This window comes from Manis javanica, chromosome 1 (assembly GCF_040802235.1).
Source record: "Manis javanica isolate MJ-LG chromosome 1, MJ_LKY, whole genome shotgun sequence".
In the NCBI taxonomy this organism is placed as follows: Eukaryota; Metazoa; Chordata; class Mammalia; order Pholidota; family Manidae; genus Manis; species Manis javanica.
The window spans coordinates 181,600,334-181,621,359 of NC_133156.1; the positions used below are offsets into that span (position 1 = coordinate 181,600,334).

Genomic DNA, 21,026 nt, shown 5'->3' on the forward strand with positions numbered 1-21,026 from the left:
TGTTTTTGATTTACATTTCTTCACCTATCAGTTTACCTCTTTTTCTTATTATGTTGGTCTTTTTTTTGGTTCTTTTGTGACTTCTTTGTTCTTTGCTTTCAGGAAAAAAACCTCAAGTTTATATATAATGTTTACCAGGTTTTTTTTTTTTTATGTTCTTTTTAGGTATAACTTATTTTGTGTTTACCTACTTAGCCTTATCAATGTTAGTTTTATTTGTTCTGTACTTATGGAAGCTTTCCTACGTATCAGGTAAGTATTGTCCCTTTTATTATTAAAAATGTCCTTTCATTACCAGCAGTATTTGTTATCTTAATATCTATTGTATCTGATATGTTAATATAGCCATTCCAGCCCTTTTATGGTTACTTTTTGCCTGGTGTATCTTATTTTATCTTTTGTTTTTAACCTGTTTGTGTCTTTGAATCTAAAGTATGTTTAACATATAGTTGGATAATGCTTTTTAAAATCCTGTATGACAGGTTTACTTATCTGATATGTAGGAAAGCTTCCATAAGCACAGAACAAATGCTTACTATTTACATTTAATGCAATTATTGGTACAGTTAGATTTGGTGTCTGTTTTTTGTTTTTCATGTCTTTGTTGTTCTTATTCATCCTTTACTCCCTTTTTTGTGTTAAGTATTTCATAGTGTAGTACTTTAATTCCTCTGTTGATTTTTTTTTTTTTTTCTTGAGAGGGCATCTCTCATATTTATTAATCAAATGGTTGTTAACAACAATAAAATTCTGTATAGGGGGGTCAATGCTCAATGTACAATCATTAATCCACCCCAAGCCTAATTCTCGTCAGTCTCCAATCTTCTGAAGCATAACGAAAAAGTTCTTACATGGTGAACGAATTCTTACATAGTGAAGAAATTCTTACATGGTGAACAGTACAAGGGCATTCACCTCTGTTGATTTTTTTTAAACATAGTTTACAGTTATTAGAGGTTGCTCTATGTGTTATAATATAAATCTTCTTTACATAGTAAATCATATAGTTTTGATATAATATTTAGTAGTTGTTTTGCTTCAACTTAGTTCCATTTCTTTCCTTCTCTTTTGTGCTGTTATTGTCATACATATCTACATATTTATAAATCTAGCAGTTCAGTGTTATATTCATTGTTTTTAAAAATCTGATCTTTTAACAAAATTAAAAGAAGAGAAAAATGTATTTATTCATTCTTTTATATTTAGCTTGTGTTTTATTTCCAATGTGCTTCATTTTATTCCTGTGAATTCAAGTTTCTGTCTACTCTCTCTCATTTCCTTTCTCCTTTTTTACTTCTTGTAAGGCAGATCTGCTAGCAAGAAATTCTCTGTCTTTGTTTATCTGGGAATGTATTTTATTTTTATTTTTAAAAGCTAGTCATGAGCTAATGACTGGTTGGAGGTTATGCTGCAGCAAAGTTGAGTCAGTAAGATTTCTGCCCTTTGTCAGTGGAATTGTTTGGGGGCACTGGGTGCATTAAAAATGCAGGTAGTTTTCAAGTTTGGCCTACCTTTTACTTTCCTCCAGGCCTTTAGTGTATGTACTGGTAGCCTCATAGTCAGCCAGGGATGTATGGAATGCTTAGGCCCTTTTGAATGTCCCTTCATGTGTGCATAGCCTCCCATTCAGCTAGGAATGTGCAGAGAACTGTCAGGCCCTTCCGTGGGTCTCCTGTTTCCAGGACTTACTTGTTAACTCTTTGGTTAGCCCTCCAATCTGCCTTTTGTCCCAATGCAGACTAACTGTAGGCCAATGAGTAGAGCTGGAGGTTTTCCCTATTTTATTTTGATTTAATTTTTTGCTGAGTTTGCTTCTTTTCCTAACAGCACCACTCCAAATCATGTCAGCTCCTAATGGCAGGGAGGCTGCTGGTTTTCATGACAAGCCATGACCGGTGACTGGGGGTAGCGGGTAGGGGGCTGGGAAGGAATGGAAATGGAGTGGGTGATGGAGGTAACCCCAGCAAGAACACCACAGAGTTCCACTGTTCTGCAGTTTTTGTGAATAAACACTTCTCAATTTGTTGTTCTCCTTTGGTCAGTTTCCAGAGCTCTGAAATGTTTTTTTGGGACAGTTTTGTCTAGTTAACATTTATTTTTTGGGTAGAAGATTTGCTGAGCTCTTACTGTGCCATAGTTGGAAGTTTAGCTATGGTTGCTTTATTTTATAGTATGACTGATTTTTTTTGGCATTGATGTGATGATCATTTTGTATCCTCTTATTCTTTATGTAATGAATTTCATTGATAGATTTTCTGTTTACTGTATTCTTGGGATAAAGTCTTTTTGATTATAATCAAATCCTTTAATGCCTATATTAATTTTTAATAATTTGACATTTTCCCATTGATGTTTTTATTGAAATATAATACTGGATTTGTCTTAATGTACAGTTAAAACTAAATTCAGGCAAGAAATTTTACCTGAAGAGTATATCTGTGGCTGTAAAGGAGGCTGAGTTGAGCTAAAGGTGATATAATTCCTTTTATAGGCATTATCCAGCACTGAAAACTCTGGAACATCTAGAGCATACCTATCTGCCTCAAGTAAGCCACTACCGATTCTGCAAGGTGATGGTGGACAACATCCCGAAGCTTCGAGAAGAAATTAAGGATGTTTCTATGTCTGATCTCAAAGACTTTCTGGAGAGTATTCGCAAACATTCAGACAAAATTGGAGAGACTGCCATGAAGCAAGTAGGTCTTGGGTTTATAATAGGTGACCACTGACTGCAAGAATTCTGTTAAGCATAGGTTTCTTTTTGCTAAGTATCTGAATTGTTCCTTGTCATTTTAGGGAAGTCCTTCATCTTTATGGGAACACATGATTCAAAAGTGTTTTATTTTCTCAGCAGAGCAATGCATTATTTATTAGTATGTTGTTTTTCTCTGTGAATGTTCAGTAAATATTGATTGTGATGCTTTATTTTGGGGCTTTGAAGAGGTTTTTTTAATTTCTCGACTACTTTCTTGGCTTTGGATATGATTTGAAGTCCAAGATTTTTAAAAGGTCTGTTTCTACTTCATGAGCTTAATTATGCTGCAGGTACCTTTGTTGATTATTTACTGTGTAAGCAAGATGTCATGTTATATATGAGTATTTATTTCTGTAATTGTCATTTCTGATATCAATGGGTGTCAACAAAAAAAGGCATATTGGGAAATGCTGTGAGTTATGATCCCCGAAAGGGATTTATTTACAGCTTACAAGTTAACAAACTTGTTGGAAGTATTCGGATTTTTTTCCTTTCAGTATCTTCATCTCTAAGTAATGAAATCATACTGAATGTCCAGATTTCTTTTGTCATTATGAATAAAGGCAGTAGTGATTTGCAGTACTACTTGCTTTTTTGAAATTTAAGTCACATTGATTTTATTAAAATTTCTCAGTATACAGTATAATATTGTAGCTTACAACAGTAAATAGAAGATTCAGTTGCTTGTGGAAAGTGTTGTTTGGTTCTGTGGACAACTGTGTTATTGAATAAGTGATTTGTAGTTCTCAGTCTTTGGGGAAGAAGGGAGTAGGCCGTATTTTGGGTCTCAGCTATCCTTGGTCATCTTTTAGATGTCTGGTTCTGCCAAACAGATCTGCCTGTTGGGAATCCCTTTCCTAAGAGAATATAGATAGTCTTTTCCCTTTCTTTTAAATTGTGTCAGTGTTATACTTTACAAAGTGGAAAGTTTAAAACTAGTTGATGATAAGCCTGATGGAAAGAATTAAGTTATTTTTTTTCAGTGGTAAAGAAACAAAATTAATAATTGAAAATATACCTTTGTGCTGCTGAGCATATGTTTTGAGTTTAGGAATGAAGGTATTTTATAAGACATGTCTTTATTGTGGTTGATGAATTTATCCTAAACTTCCAAAATAAAAGAGAGTTAAGTACAAATCCTCTGTGGAGGCTTCCTTTTTTTAAGTTGTTTTTCTAGAGCTTTGCTTGAGAGATTAATTTTACTTCCTTTTGGTCAAAGAAGAGTCCATGAAGAATATTACCTCACTTAATATGAAATTATCTGGTCTCATCCCTTAATTACCTGAAGAAATTAAGGCCCATAACATGAAGTAACTTGCTCAAGTTCAGACAGCTTGTAAAGGTCAGTTCCTATTTTTGAGATTTGAGGATAGATTGAGGTGAATTTGTCTAGAATGATACTCAATCTGTGTAAACTATTAGCTGTTTGCTATATTTTTGTCATATAAAGAAATGATGAAGATACCTTTTGTGAAATCAGGACTTTTAATTAACCAATAACCTTCATTCTTCCTATACAAATTTGCATCTCAGGTATAGCTCTTTTTGCATGTATTGTTATCCTGTGCTATGTTATATATAAGATTCTTGAATAAAGGGGTCTTACACCTTTTTGAATCTTCTGTAGTACCTAACAAGTAAGGAAAGTAGGAGGGAGAGAAACTATCACATACTTTGGAATGGTAGGTGTTCAAGAAATATTTGTTTGAATTCATGGGTATTGGAAAAAGCGGGAGAGGAGATGGTTTTTTCTTGTGTCAAGCCCAGAATGATGTTTCTTCACTATGGTGATTTAAGGGACTCTTTCCATTATGTGGCCCTGACAATTTTAATATGGTTCTGAAGATGGCTACAGAAGGGGAAAGACCAAAGAGTATTCCATGTGGGAGGGTTTTTAAGAGCTAGGCATGGACATAACGCATTATTACTTCCTCTCACATTTCATTGGCCAGAACTTAATTATAAGGCCATACTGACCTGAAAGGGAGGCTGGGAAATATAATTTTGCTTTATCCCTAGGAGGCAAAGGGCACAGGTTTAGTGAACAGTAACCAGTTTCTGGCACTGTCTACCTTTCTGGTCATCAAAATGTCTTTCACTCTTCCTCTCATACATAAAACACACTTGCCCCTCCCCTGTGGAGCGCAGCCCAATATCCCATCTAGTCACTACATCCACCTCAAAGTCTAGTTAGTTGTCTTCCCAACACTGTCCATTAGATCCTGATGTGTCTCTTCACGGGCTGGTGACCAGGTACTAAGATGACAAGTTATCTGCACCTGTGTCCTCTCCCATCCCCAATGTACAATGAGGAAGCTTCCATTTAGAAAGAACTCCTATTTAGAATAAAACTTCCATTTAGAAAAGGGAAGAACGGGAGATGCGCCGTCTTTCCTGCTTCATGGCAAATCTTGTAATCGTTCTGGGCCGTCCCTGGGAAATCCTTGTGCCCTTGGTTGTGGGGGAACCTCCCTGCTTAGATGTTGACTCTCCAGAAGGAACTCCTTTGCCCATTGTTCTTTGGGGCTCCTGGCTGAGTTTTTTTTTGTTGTTGTTGTTGTGTAGGCTTCTGAAGTGGTTTCTGGGGAATATACCTTCCTTAGAAAAATCTCTCTCTCGATATAGATATCTGTCTGTCTATCTACTTCTACATTTATACCTATAGCCATTTATTTCTCTATACACATTTCACTGCCTGCCTTCTGTAAGTTTAGGGGCCCACAGGTTGTTTTAAGGCTCTGAACAATCAAAGGTTTATTTAGTCCAGTTTTGTAGTTTTTTTGGCATTATAGTTACCTCAAAATTTAGTAGACCTCTGATACGTTTGTTTCAGTAGGTTCTATGTGGGTGCTTACCCAATGCTCTTTTCTAAATATAATTTTCAGGAATGGTTTTTTTTCTTTTCCCATTTGGGGCGGTGGTGATGTTGGGGGAACATTGCCCTTGTCTCGTGCCTCTTTCCTACTTCAGTGGCCCTACTCTGACGTTACATGAAATAATGGGTAGGAAAACCATACCTGAATCTGAATTTTTGCCTAAGGATTAACTCACTTTATTCAACTTGAAGTTTTTAGACCTTATTGCTCAAACCTTTACCATTCCTTTCTCTTACTGTTTGGGATCTTTTTGTGTGTGGTTTGCTAACCTCCTGAGGCCCAAATTTCCGGACTTTTTTCTACTCCCTATAATTTCAGTTTGCAAATCAGCAAATTCTTTTCTGTGCTCATCTCTTTTATGTAATACCTTGCTAAAAGCAGAAAGTAAATGCCAATAATATGTGCTGTAACTCTGACTCTCCGTTCACTTACATATTTACATGCTTCAGGCCCACTAGGCATGTGATATGCCTTCTCACTTATTACAGGTTCCAGTTTTACCAGTTATTTTGCCACAGTATTACAGGGCTCTCCAGGCTTTTGACTTGTTAAGTATATATTCTTGTTGCTGACCACCTGACCTTAAACCAGTGCCATTTATTTTAGTCTTTTTTGTTGTTGTTACAGCAACACCATTCTTCCAATACCACTTTCTATTCTCCTTCAATAATGCTGCCTGTTATAATAGCTAAGCTACGAAGTCTCACCATAGAAGTTTTATTTTTGCCCATGCAGAGTCCAAAATGAATGTTCCTGGTGGGGTAGGTGTTTTTCAAGTGACCACCAAGGGGTCCAGGACTCTTCCAACTTGTGGTTCAGTCACTTCAACATGTGGTTTTTAATGTTACAATAGTAGATCCAGTGCGGTTGTCCAGGGGTGGACAACAGGTGGTCAGACTGATAGGCTTGGGTTGAGGGGTAGGGGGCACAGGAATTGTGTGCAGCCCCCTAAATCCTTGGGCACCTGCTGGGGGAGGGCTTATGCGGAAGTAATTCCTGGACAGTCTCATAAGTGATACATATAGCTGCCAACATGATGCTGGCCATAACTCAGACACTGCAAGCTGGAAATACAGTCTATCTTTTTAACCAGGAGAAAGAGGAAGTAGGCTTGGTGAATAGCAAGCTAGTCTCTGCTACAACCTGATATTATACAGTTTAGAAAAATACATATCTATAATGTCTGTTGCCTTTTTTCTTCCCAATATTGTCTTTTTGATATTCTGCCCTTCATATGTCTGTCTTCTAATATTTTTAGCATTGTCAATTCTGCTCTTCAGAACCTTATCATCATTACTATTTTTAGTTCAGCAACCATGGTTTGGTTTTAAGATTGTTTTCTTGCCTTTTAAAATTCTAAGTAGGCTTCTTTAGAATCAAATGAGAAAACAGATTTGAAAGTCTTAGTTAATATTGATAGTTGGTCTGGGCTCATCTAGAAATGATATAGGTGATTGTGCTTTTTCTTGGTGGACATCTCCATTTTTCTTCTTCCACTCACCATACCTGAGTTGTTGCATTGATCTGTGGGTGGGCCCTGTCTTTGCTCCAGTGAAATAATGGAGGCATTGGTAAATTGGCATCTCTTTGGGATATGCCAGCCAAAACAAACTGCCAGAAGGGCTCCACCCTATTTAAGCTTTAAGGAGCAATTTAAGCTCTGAACTTTTATCTGAGTTTATAATCTCAAACTGTCTGATGTCCGATTTTATCAGAAGAATACATTTCTGTTTTTGAGGGTGATCTGAAAGGTATGTAGTTTATCCATTCCTGGGTGTTCGGAGTGTTACATTGTTTCTGGATAAAGCTTCATGAGTAGGAACCTCTTTGTTTTGATTGCTTGTAGTGCGAAGAATTCTAAGATGGCCCCCAGGATTCCTGCCCTCTAGTGTGTTCATACTGTAAAATCTCCTTGCCTTGAGTGTGTGGCCTGATCTAATCAGGTCAACTTTAAAAGAAAGTCTGGAGGTCAGATATAGAAATTAGGTTCAAAGCTGCAGCAGATACTTTACTGTTGGTCTCAAAGAAACAACTGCCATGTTTTGGAGAGGGCCAGGTGGCAGGGAACTGTAGGCAACCTCTAGTTACTGAGAGCTGTCCTTGGCTGATAGCCAGCAGGAAAATGGGGATTTGAGTCCTTTAACCACAAGGAACTGAATTCTGTGTACAACGTGAATGAACTTAGAAGAGAACTGTGAGCTCAAGATGAGACCATGGCCCTGACACCATGACTTAATCTTGGTGAGACCCTGAGCAGACCCATCAAAAATACTCAAACTCCTGACCCTTGAAAACTAAGATAATAGCTGGGTGATTTTTAAGCCACTAAGTTTGTAGTAATTTGTTGCACAGCAATAAAAACTCTAGTATTTTGGTCTTGAATAGAAATTGCTTTTTACTAAATTGTACATTTTTGTTTTGCCTTTAAATCTAGGAAAAAATGGTATGGTCTGGTTTAAAATGGTGTCAACTTACAAGTCTCTCAGTCTCTCACCTGTCTTCCAGTATACCTGGGAAGCTGCAGCAAAGCAAGAAAATGTACAAGTATGGAAACTAGGATAGTTCAATTATTCAGCAAAACTTGAGGAGGAATTTTTCAAACTTGTCCATTCTACTGTTTATTACCATAAGTTAAGCCATCTTGTTTTTATTTTCAAAAAAATCTTTCATGTTCTCATATATATTTTTTTAATATGGTATTTGATTGAAAGCATTTAGTGAACACAACCGTGGGTTCTGCTGTGGGAAATAGAACCATCTTTAAAAACAGGTAGAAAAACTCCCTTTTATCCTATTCCATATTCTATGTTGATCTTGCAGAAAGCTTCCAAAGTACTGTGCATATCTTATTTTGGAATTGTCATTTTTAGCTTGAAGTGACTTTATAAAAAATGTCTAAAAGAAACTTTTTGTTAATTGTCTACTGTTTTCTAGTTTTCCTTTTGAAATTGATATCTGTAATTCATTTGTTATGGAATTGATTTGTGCAGGAGGGAAGTTCTCTATTTCTTATTTTGATTAGTTTGCCTTAGGCTTTGTGGGGCTAAATAACATTTCTAATGTAAACATTCTCGGTTAGGTTGATTTCTATGTGAGGCCCTGTAACAAAGGGAAGGATTTATTTACTTTTAAAATTCTAACTTAGCTTTACCAAATTGTGTGGGTTATACAACTGATAGTTAGAAAAGGAACTGGTTGCCCATAAAAGAAATTAAAGGCTCCCAGGCATTCTTCCTTTAGTAACTGATTTTAAAGAAACTGACCCTTGGTGAGATGAGTTGTTACCATGGTCCTTTCAACCCTTGACTTTCTTAGGTTAAGTATTGACTAGAGCAAAACGTCCTCTTTCATTTATTGTGTAGAGCATGTTTTGATTTAGGTCTGGCACAGTACTATCAACTGAGTTCACACAGGCCATGCCATGACTGTCAAGTAAAAGTGATATTGCTGTCGAAACCTGTTTTGTGTTGGATGCTATGCAAAACTTCCACAGAATATGGCTTTTGGAGTCAAAAAACTTGTGCTCATTTGAGGTGTTAACGGGTTGACTTTATATTCTCTCTTTTTTTTAATTTTGGTATTAACGTATTTGTACTACTTTTTGCTCCTTGTACTTTGATAGTATAGAAGGCCTGGGGATAAGGTGGGGGAGTGTGAGAGCTATTTTATAGAGATTCTTGAAGTCTGTAGCTATCAGAATAGTTCATGATAGAGTACAATTTCAGAAAGAATCTGAAAAGGATAGTAAGAATTTAGTTTATTGTTAAGTAGTATGGTAGTTAACAGAATAGACATTGGAGTTTGGATTAGACTCCTGGATTTGCCATTTGCTAGCTATATGACAATGAGCAAATTACTAAACATCACGTTTAATCTTTACAACTCTATAAAGTTGGAATTTTTAATCTTCTTTTCAAAGGTGTGAAAACATTTAGGGAAATCAAGTACTTAGCTCAGCCTCAGGCATATAATAAATGTTAAATTAAAAAAAAGGACTATTCTAGGTGAATAGTAAGTGTGAAAGGGCTCTAAGAATGTGAAGAAGATAATTAGGGGTTAAACTTGAGGTACTTAAATACTTTTTTTAAAAAAATCCCTAGAATTAAATTCCCTGTGGCAATATTCAACCTTGAATTAGATCTAATTTTTAAATAATTTTTTGTCCTTGCCTTAAAAAATTATTTCTATTAATATATACTTTCAAGATATTTTGAACCTGATTTCTGTTAAAAAGTACACATATATATATATTTTAGATGACCATTAAGTTTAAAAGATCAATATCCCTTTACTGGATTGAATTGGGGTCAGAGAAGAAAGACAAGTTGTTATTCCTTAAATCTAATTTGAGGACAGTATTACAGTTTGGTTTTGAGCTTTCTGGTTTTTAAAAAATGTTATTTATTTATGTATGTATGTATCATTGATCTACAGTTACATGAGGAATGTTATGTTTACTAGGTTCTCCCCTTCACCAAGTCCCCCTGACAACCCCCATTACAGTCGCTGTCCATCAGCATAGTAAGATGCTGTAGAATCACTACTTGTCTTCTCTGTGTTGCAAAGCCCTCCCCGTGTCTCCCCCCACATTATACATGCTGCTCATAATGCCCCCTTTCTTTTCCCCCCCTTTATCCCTCCCTTCCCACCCATCCTTCCCAGTCCCTTTCCCTTTGGTAACTATTAGTCCATTCTTGGGTTCTGTGATTCTGCTGCTGTTTTGTTCCTTCAGTTTTTTCTTTGTTCTTATACTCCACATATGAGTGAAATCATTTGGGACTTGTCTTTCTCTGCCTGGTTATTTCACTGAGCATAATACCCTCTAGGTCCATCCGTGTTATTGCACATGGTAGAATTTGTTTTCTTCTTATGGCTGAATAATATTCCATTGTGTATATGTGAGCTTTCTGTTTTTAAGGGTAAAAAGGAGACTATGGTGTATGTACATGTGTGTATATATAAGTACACTGCTTGACTAAGTAAAGCATACCAGCTTCTAAGGAGAAATTTTCCTTTTATTAAACTTGAAGAGAAAATTCACATATGGATTCTCAATATGGTTTGTGAACGTGGTTTTGTGGTATGCTCATCCTGAAATAGACCATTGCTTAGAAAAATCTAGAAAACAGTACAACACCTAGACCATCTCTTACAAAAATACATACATACATGTTTCAGTTACTTTAAATTCTTTTGAGAATATTCCATTTACTTAGCCTTGGCTTGTACTAAAGTACAATAATACTTAATTAAAAACAATGCAGTATTATAAGAATAAATTGATGAGTGGAACAGAATATAAGTAGACAAATTGACTCAAATATATATATTAGAATTTAATAAGTGGTAAATGTGGTGTCATGCAAGAGGCATACTCACACACATATTACCATCACATATCACACACATATCACACACATATTACATCACATCAGGTGTAAAGTAAGTTTTCCCTCAGGCAACTTTGTAGGCAGAAAGGTCAGCACAGTGCATGGGAACACTGTCCTCTTGTCATTCTGTGGAAGGAATCTCATGGGTTTGGCTTTCCTATGCAAACAGTGGGGCTTGCCTCTGGAGAGGGACCCCTGCTCTTGTACGTTTACAGAGAAGTTGGAAGGAGGGCAGAGAACATGTAGTTACTATATACTAGGTGAATTCTTGCTGCTCAGAGAAATAACTTGGCAAGGGGGATTCTCATATCAATGCCACGTATATTGGCTAGAGACCTAGTATGTTTCAGATGACCAGCTCAGTCTTACTGAACCAGCTTGTTGCTAAGATATGAAGATGGGGAAGGTGGAGAGCCACTAGGGCCCTTCAAGGTGACATCTCATAGCAGTGGGGAATTCTGTTAATGTGATTGCTGCTTTCTTTCTTTCTCTCCCAACCAGTTTGTGGTCTCTGTAATGACAGAGGTAATGGTTTTTATACTTTTATCTTTAGCACCCTAGTAACATGGTAAGTAGTAGCATTGGTGTTAGTAGGTAGTTAATAAATAGCTAATAAATCAATTAATGACTATTAATTGTGTATTTAATTAAATTAATATACCTACACCTTAATCTTTTTCAGGAAAAGCCATCTTATTTTTTTTATATATATATGTGTGTTCTAGAGTATATTTTCTTAGTCTCCAGTTACTTTCTTAAGTATAAGAAAATATCTAAAATTGCTCTTTGGATGGGTTTTGACCCTCTCTGAAAGTACTGTGGAGGTGCTATGATCAAACTGACTTAAAGATGGTGGGCTGGACCATACTTTATATTTTCTCCCTCATTAAACTCTTAAAAACAACAGCGAAAGGAAATTTTAAAAAGCACCAGCTCCCAAACATAAAGAATACAGGGGAATAGATGATAGCAATAATTTTTGGAAGCTGGAAAATAGAAAAATATGAGATAATTGTCCTAGCATACCCAAGAAAACTCAGTCATAAAACAGTAGTAGATAAAGCTGAGAAGAACCCAATTTCTAGGATCCCCATGTTTTATAGAAACTCCCCCTCCCCTTGGAGCACCAGGTTCCTTTGGGAAAGGGGGTAAAATTTAACAGAAGGGATGGTTGAATGTCTATGTCAAAAGGAGTTTGACAAACAGATTTCTTCCCTAGCTTTTCCCCCAGTTTACTGCCCTATCCCAACTCCAGCAGACCAAGGGCAATAGACACAGGTTGAAGGTAGGGTTACTAAACTGAAAACAGTGGAATTTTATATACAAAATACCGAGATTCAACCTGCGTCTAATGCTTAATAGCCAGGCTTTTACCCTTCAGGTGTGTATTTGGAAGACACTCTGAATAATATGATTAGCCTAAGAAAAATGTCTTAAAGATATATCCATTGGGTAGTTCCCAACAAAATGGGCAAGTCAGAACACTTTCAAGTCTACAGTTGACTAGACTTGATAGACATGCACATATCTTTCAATTAGCTTTTTAGTTTCCCTATTTAAAATATGAGCAGAGAACTAAGGATCATGAGACATATGAGAAAAGCTGGTATCATAAAAGCTGGAGATCAGAACAAACACATATAAAGAAGCAACTTGAAGAAGACAGAGACTGTGCAAGAAGAGGAAAACCTAAAAGGCAAAGCAAACAATCATCAATAGCATCAGAAAGATAAGAAAAAATAAGTTACCTGTAAAAAGCCAGATTGGAATGCTACATAAAAGGGGTGTTTCAGATAACACAAAGAATGTTTAGAAACTAAAAATATGGTATCAGAAACCACTTAAAGGAGGATTTGCAAAGTAAAGTTGAGAAAATCAGAGAACAGAGTAAAAAGAAAATGAGATGAAACACAGGACATAGAATAGATGTAAGAATATTAAGAGGTTAGTTCAGGAGAGCAAGCATTTGAATACTAGGCATTCTAGAAAAAGAAAGCGGAGAAAAGGAAGGGAAGGAATTCGTCATAGAAATAATGGGGAAAGTTCCCCAAATTCAAAGATATGAAGTTGCAGATTAAAAGACATACCAAGTGCCCAACAGAAGGGATGAAGACAGACTTACATCATGACATGTTTTGAAATTTCATAAGCCAGAGGACAAAGAGAACATCCTAAATACCTCTAGAGATAAAAAACAGGCCATATATAATAAAAATTTAGAGTTGAAATGATTTTGTGCTTAACTACAGTGATACTGGAAGCTAAACTGAAATGGAGCAGTGTTTTTAAAGTTCTAAGGGAAGATGAGTACCCATCCATATTTCCATATCTAGCCACAATGCCATGCTAGTGTGAGGGTAGAATAAAGATGTTCTCAGTGATGGAAGATTTCAAAAATTTACTTTCTGTGAACCAAAAAAAAAAAAAAAAAGATATTCAGGATGTAGATAGTCTAATAGAGGAGAGAGGAAAATAGAGTTTTTAAGGTGATGGTTAAGGGAGGTAGGTGGTTGATAGTGGGTAGCAGGCAGAAAGTACAACTGCAAAGCCAGGAGCATTTTAGAAAATTTAGGAGGTATGTTCCTAAAAAGATGAAAGTGATATAATACTGGATATATTTGTGCATAGTGAGAGGAAATTAAGATTCTTGGAGCAAAGTAATACTAAGTATGTAGAAAAGTAAGCAAACATAAAAATAAGAGAATTACTATATCCAGAAAACAGAGGTTGTATAAGAAAGGAAAAATGATTATAGTATCTTACATGGCATGTCTGTGAATTGCATTTACGGAGTTATAATAATCAGATGCTAAAAGTTAATTGTTTCATTGATCTCTGTTTCAGAGGAATAAGCAAATGAATACTGTGTGCAGATATGTGGTGCTGGTCTGGTATGTTACATATGAGAAAGAAACCTAGATTCTCATCCTCCATGGAGAAAAGTCAATAACTAATACATAAAGCTAAAAAAAAGCCCACAATAGCCAAAAGGCAGAAGCAGCCCAAGTGTTCACTGACAGATAACTGAATAGACAAAATGTGCTGTATCCATACAGTGGTGCATTATTCAGCCTTAAAACAGAAGGATATTTTGACACGTGCTAAAACATGAATCTTGAAGATACTATGCTAGTAAAATAAGCTGCACAAAAGGATATTATATGGGTTCCATTTATGTGAGGTTCCCAAAGTAGTCAAATTCATAAATACAGAAAGAAGAAGAATGGTTTCAGGGGTTGGAATAAAAAAGATGTAGAGTTACTGTTTAATGGGTACAGAGTTTCAGTTGGGGAAGATGAAGTTGTGAAGATGGTGATGACGGTTGTACAACAATGTCATTGTACCTAGTGCCATAGAGGTGTACGCTTAGAAATGGTTAAAATGGAAAATTCTGTGTTGCGTGTTGTTTATCACAAAAAAACCCTTAAAAAAACAGGCAGTTAGTACACATAAGCATGCTATGTAGAGATAAAGAGGTAAGCATCAAAAGAGTGGTTGCCTCAGGAAAGCAGGATTTGGCAGGAGGAGGAGAGGAGGAAACTTGTTTCTCACAATGTACCTTGTAGAACTAGTTGGCTATGCACAGCTTAAGTATGCATAGCTTTGCATGTATAACTGAGATAAAACATATTGGGGAAAAAAGAGAAAAGGAATGTAAGTTGTCAGATTTGGTATATATGTATAGCAGATAGGATTTGTTGATGGACTGGATAAGAGGTAGGAAAAATCTCAACTCTCAGGGTACAAAGGAAGAGTTCCCCTTATTTAAGGGTCTTTTTATACTTATCTATGGCATTATGGATTTTCTTTTCTTCTTTATTTAATTAGGGAGTCTCCAGTCCTCAGATTCATAGCTGTAACAAGATGGGATTGGAATTAAATGCCAGATGTAAATTAAATTAAGGTCCATTCAGTTTTTTGTGAACCTTACTAAAGAGAACAGGTAAATTTGATACAATGGGTAACAAAGCAAATACTGGTTTGTAATGGAAAAACCTTGAAGGTGATGATAAAGGTTGAAAATTCATGATAATCAGAATGATCTCTTTCCCTCGCCTTGAATTCTTAAGATAAATATTTACCTGTGTTCAGAAGAGAATGAGTTCTTCAACACCCTCTTTTGGTTGCAAAATAAATGTTACACTACCCCACCCCTGCCATTACTGCAGGCCCACAAACTCATTTCGTACTTGGGCATGTGTTCTGGTGAGCAAGTGAGTGGTTCCTGTGCTGCTGCAGAAGATGGGGAAGGAGGGAATGAGAATTCTACTGGCTTGGCCTGAATCTTGTGGGAGACAGCCAGTGGCCTCATTATTATTTCATTGGGAAACTTAACTTTCTGTTAAATTTAAAATAAAGGAACATGACCCATACTGTGAAGTTTTTCTTGGGTGGTTTGTACAATAACTGAATTTTATTCTGTTACAATACTCCTGGGATTTCCTGCTGTCCCCAAGTATCACGTATAAGTCCACCACACTAATGTGGAAATGGGGTTCAGTTCACTGAACTCACTTTTGACTTGAACTTGAGATCTTAATTTTAGGATGGAAATGAATTGATCCATAAATAAGATGCTGTCTGGTTGTGTTTTGTTATATAATTTAACCGGAAATATGCAAGGATATGAAAGAGGTTATTTAAAATGATGCCTTTAATATAATGTTTAAGTCTATAGCTTAAGTGCTGCAAATATAGCCTAATATTACTACATGGGGGCCGAAAACAACCACTTTATTGTCTTTATTATCAAGTAAAGTTTAGATCTGGTCAGGCATAGCCTCTGTCTTCCTTTTTAAAAGATGAAAGGAAGCAAGATGTATTTTTCAACTCATCATTGGAATGAACTATTAAAGCTTATATTTAATAGGTAGTGATCTTTCATTACAGAACTGAATGAGCTAGTGTTTCTGTTATATCTATTTATAAAGTTATTATCTTACTTTGTTTATATATGGGTGGTATTTTCAGATATAACAACTGCATGATTGTATAGAATAAATATTTTAAAACAAAAACTTGCTTCTCTTTTACTTCTCACCTCTATACATGTTTTTTTCTCTTACTTATTTTTTTTCTCTTCTTTCCCCCTCTCTTCTCTCTCTTTTTTCTTTCTCTTTTTCTTTCTCCTTTTCTCTCTCTCTTAGTTCTAGAAATCCTGCTTGCAAGACCTGAGGATTCACCTTGATCCTGGGCATGCTTACATGCTGACTACCCCAACTGGGAATCTTAATTTTTTAAAATCATTCATTAGATCTAAAACTGTAATAAAGTTTAATCAAGTTTGAGAGTCATAATCCTTGCTCTCTATTATATATATATGTTTAGCTGCATTGGTAATGGTTCTTTGGTCTAAAGAATAATTCGAAGTATGACTTTTTGGAAAGATTTAAATTCAAGGAAAAAGACTAATCAGTCTGGTTCTCCCCAGATCTCAGACTTTCTTGATACTCTGAGATATCTTCACTATAAATCTGATTAAATTAGATAGGTTGTAATATCTGATGTCAATATGGGGAAAAGTGTACAAAGCAAACAAGAATGCCAACGACATGTTTTAAAATGGTTGTAAATCTTGCCCATTTTTTACTTAAATGTAATTAATCCTTGGACCCTAGTATTGTGTTTCTATTACTAGATTGAGCTGTACACTGAACTCAGTGTGTTTTCTCATCTCCTGTGTTGATACTTCTTGGTCTGAACAAGTCAGTTTACTGGTGTGCTGTGATTTCTTTTTAACCACCCTAGAACCCTGCCATGTGTGCAGAATGTAGTGGAGCCAAGTTTGAGGTTTGGATCCAGAGTGCTCCCCGAATCCTCATGATCTGCACTTCGACCTGGGGGATAGCTCATATTGGCCCTGGGGAAACCCAGTTGAGAAAAACTTGGATTGTTGTGTTCTCAATGAGTACTTTATTCTTTTCCTCTGCCAGATGTTCTCTTTATTGAGCACAAAAACTCCATCAGAATAATACTAAGTGAACTGGTAAGTGAGAAAAGAAAAATAAATACATAGACACATTCAGGAAGATCAGAGATACAGACCAGAGGACATTCTAGAACAGGAGGAATCTGACTTAGTTGTATTTCTCACATCCTTCTAGATCTTCCTTACAAAATATTTTAGCAGGTAACCCCAAAGTAGTATAAAAAGTTGACATACAATTAAAAAATTATATTTTTGTGTGTACATGGATTTTCAAAATATGTAAATTTGTGTAACCACTGCCACAAACAGGATATAGAACAATTCCATCACATCTCCAGATTCCCTTGTGACCATTCATCATTAAGTGTATTGAAAATATAGGAAGAGAAGCACATTGAACAGATAATAATGAGTACTACCAGAAACTTGAGTTAATTAATTATTGCCAGGCTACTTACTGATGGGGACTGTATCATTTTTCTTACTATCTCTTGTTTAGGATCTCAGGAAAATGAACCTCACACCCGAAATACAGAAAAGTTAAATTTTTGCAGTTGAATTGCAACAGATGACCACCTAAGTTGGTGCTTTTTCTAGGTCTATGTGATTCTAAGCTTTAGAGGCTTTATGACCTTTGAACCTGGTGCTCCTGGGGTGGATCCTTTCTGTATTCATTAGAAAGTGGATGGATAAATGACTACACCAAGATGTGTGGGAATGTAACAGTTCGAACTGGGAAGTTCGGGAAGTGGTCAGATCAGCAGAGATGAATTTTTCACTCATAGACTCCTTTCTTTGTTCACTGTGAGCGGCTACTGAACAAAGCAATGTCAAGAGTTTATACTGGAGCTAAGAGTTTAGTTTTCAGCTGACTACAGTTTGTTCTGAAAGCATGCAAAAAAGTTGTTTTGTTGACAAGTTCAGGCTACTTTATCTTCCTGACATACTCTTCTAATTGCACATCTAAAACAAATTTAGAACAGCTTTCAATTTGTGTGCCTGTGGAGGAGAAAATTCTCTGCAGATTAGGACAGTTTGGGGAGAAAGAAAAGGCTTTATCAGGTTGTGGTGCCTACTTGCACATGTGTTTGCTTAAACTTAGAAATTGGCCAACCATTGAGGCCTCTGAGTGTGTTTAGCCATTAAAGCAGACCAGTGATGGATCTTTATATACATTTTTAAGTGTTTGAAAACTTTTAAAAATTGAGACAATACTGTTTTAGAAATCAGAGTGGTCAGGGGAGCTAATTGTACTCTATACCTGGAGTTGTTAATGAGAGTGGGAGGGAATCTAAGAGCCCATATGATGTGTTGTCTTGTGGCACACCACCGTGAAGAAAGTGGACTTGAAATCACAGGGAACCCCCTGCAGAATAATAGGTAATAAAAAGGGTCTGGGGAAGGTGTTTGGAGGAGGGGAACCTCTAGCTAGGATAGAGGCCAGGAAGTGGAACCAAGATGGTAATCATTTATGGGGCATTTTCTCCAGGGCATGTGTCTGAATTGGTTTCATCTTTTTGTTTCTACAGACCTAGCATACTGCTTTGTACAAACTAGGCATTCAGCAGATTCTTGTTATATTATGCATATATTTTTTTTCTTTTGGCAGAACACTTGTGCATTTAAGACAGGGAATTGCCATGGATACTGTATGAGTTTTAATATTTTCCTGTTCTTTTTAGGCTATTAATTTCCTGATGAAGTCTATGATATGGTGATATTTCAAGATGCAATTTATCTTTGAAGTCCCCGGCAAAGTTTTTTTATTTAGGTATAATTTTACCTTGGCTCTCCTCCAGTGAACCTTTCTCACTTCTATATACCAGTGAATTTTTTTTTATTGTGGCAAAAGATACATAACATAAAATTCACTTTTTAAATCATTTTTAAATGTACAGTTTTGTAGCATTAATAAGCATATTCATGTTGTTGTGCAACCATGGTCATCATGTATCTCTGGGGCTCTTTTTCATCTTCCAAAATGGAAACTCTGTACCTGGTGAATTTTGAGCTTGTAATTTGTGCTGCGATACTGATTGAACAAATAGAGTCTTTTATGTGTTCATTGAGGAACTCATGATCTGTTTGTAGGGAAGAAAAAGAGGCAAAGAGCAAAACTGGAATTCACATTACAGGCTTTTCATTTAATAAGTACTAGATTTTAATTCTCAAATTTTATAGATAGGCTTTTTCTGCTCTTCAGTTTCCTAAAGAAATTAATTCAGTTCAGTATCAACAAGGAGTAGTTAGTTCTTTTAAGTCTTTCCCGTCTGTGTGTATTTCTATTGTGTTTGTATCTAGCAAGATATGTAGAAAGCTGTATTTGTACCTTAGGTTTTGTGTTTAGTGCCATTACTGGCTGGCTTAAACCATGATGGTCTTAATTTGAGGGCCCCTGATTGTGGTGATTTTACCATGGTGTCAGAGAATGTACGGACAAGGAATATATATTGTTTCAGTATTATGATGTTATTTTTTGACCCAGGCTAAAGTCTGTTATTAATGTACCTTTCCTTTACTCCTGAATAAACTATGTCAGAAAATAAGCAAATGCCAAACAATAGCACAGCCTTCTTCCCAAGAGAACGACTTCAGCAATTCTTAGCCTTCTTAACATATGGGTCTCCGAGCTCCCCTGAGGAAGAGGCTGTGGCCTAACTGGGGCCTGTTCTGTTTGTCTTTCTTGGTAAGTCTTCAAGCAGAGTTGGTCTTTTAACATTGGAGAGCATCTTTTAACATCTAGAGCAGTAGTTCATAAACATTTTTGGGACATAAACTTTTTGAGATTTTAATGAAAGTCATGAACCCTATACTTAGTAAAATTATCATGTAAATACAGATTTTTTCATACCATGTCAGGGAATTTAGGCACTCTGTGAAATATATCCAGTTACATATCCCTTGTATGAGTGATCTGGATTATTAAAGTCCAGTATCAGTATCAGATTCAGTAGTATATTCTGGGATGCTCTTTTTCATCATGATTTATGGAAAGTACATAGTAGAAAAGGTTGAATGAAGTAGTAACTGACTCAGAGTTTAATTTTACAGTATTAGTGCAAATAGATTTTCACCAACACATTTTCACTAACACATCAACAAGAAGGTTCAAGATATTGGTAACTTTTCTGAGTAGCCCAGTTTAGATAGTAGATTGGTGTCCGAGAATTAGTTGACCTATATTATGTTTTGATTTGAAAGTTGGATAAGGTTGTATTTCCAAACTTTGGTTTGGCTATGACTTCTCATGTGTTTTTGTCACTTATTTTTTTTCTCCTATTTCTGTTGTATGGGTAGTTCAGAAGAAATGGAGTGCAAAATAACAATGGAAAAAATGTCCTAATCTAGACTTGAAATAACCAGAGATTACATAGGAGTAAACTTAAAATTGTTGTCCCTTTAAATATTCAGTATGATATAAAAAGGCATTTTTCTTTGGTGCAAACTTTTTTTCTTTATGATGATCTTCTCTCTTAACCAGTCATAGAGAAACTGAGGACTACTGGGCAGAACCTTTCCTGGCCTTCAGCACTTTTGTTCCTTAACTATCTATGCCTTCACCATTCTTTGTGGCTTCAACTCCAGGCTCAGGGGAAGGGCTGTTTCTCCTGGTAATGGCTCTTTCTTCCACTCGTGCTCAGTCTCATTTCTGTCAGGTCTGCTTTGATCATCATATTTGCCACATGATACATTTGACACCAGGTGTATTAGTTTATACGTTGCTGTTTAACAAACCACCCCAAAACTTCATGGCTTAGAGTAGTACTGATTCATGACTTCTTATGATTCCATGGATGAGCACTTAAGGCTGGGCACAGCCAGAGAGTTTGTCTGCTGGCCTCACCCAGAATCACCTGTGGTTGGCTGGCAGTTGGTGTCAACAGTTGTGTTTGTCCTCTTCATGGCCTCTCACATCCTAGTAGGCTGATCTGTGCTTCCCCATAGCATGGTGGTCTCAGGGTTTAGACCGAGAGAGAAATGAAGCTGCTTGATCTCTTTGGACCTCAACTCCAGAATTTTACAATGCCATCACATTCTGTTAGTGAAAGCGACTCACAAAGCCAGTCCAGATTCAA

The 21,026-nt window shown here is 36.3% G+C and overlaps 1 protein-coding gene across 5 annotated transcripts in view; it reads left to right on the forward strand.

The window, feature by feature from the left end:
* EXOC6B (exocyst complex component 6B) overlaps positions 1–21,026 on the forward strand; it is a 640,335-nt gene that overhangs the window by 135,965 nt on the left and 483,344 nt on the right. For all 5 annotated transcript variants that reach the window (XM_037027188.2, XM_073211565.1, XM_037027190.2 and 2 more), the window contains one exon: positions 2,492–2,696. In XM_037027188.2, coding sequence (XP_036883083.1) covers positions 2,492–2,696 — 205 coding nt within the window. The remainder of the gene's footprint in view (positions 1–2,491; positions 2,697–21,026) is intronic.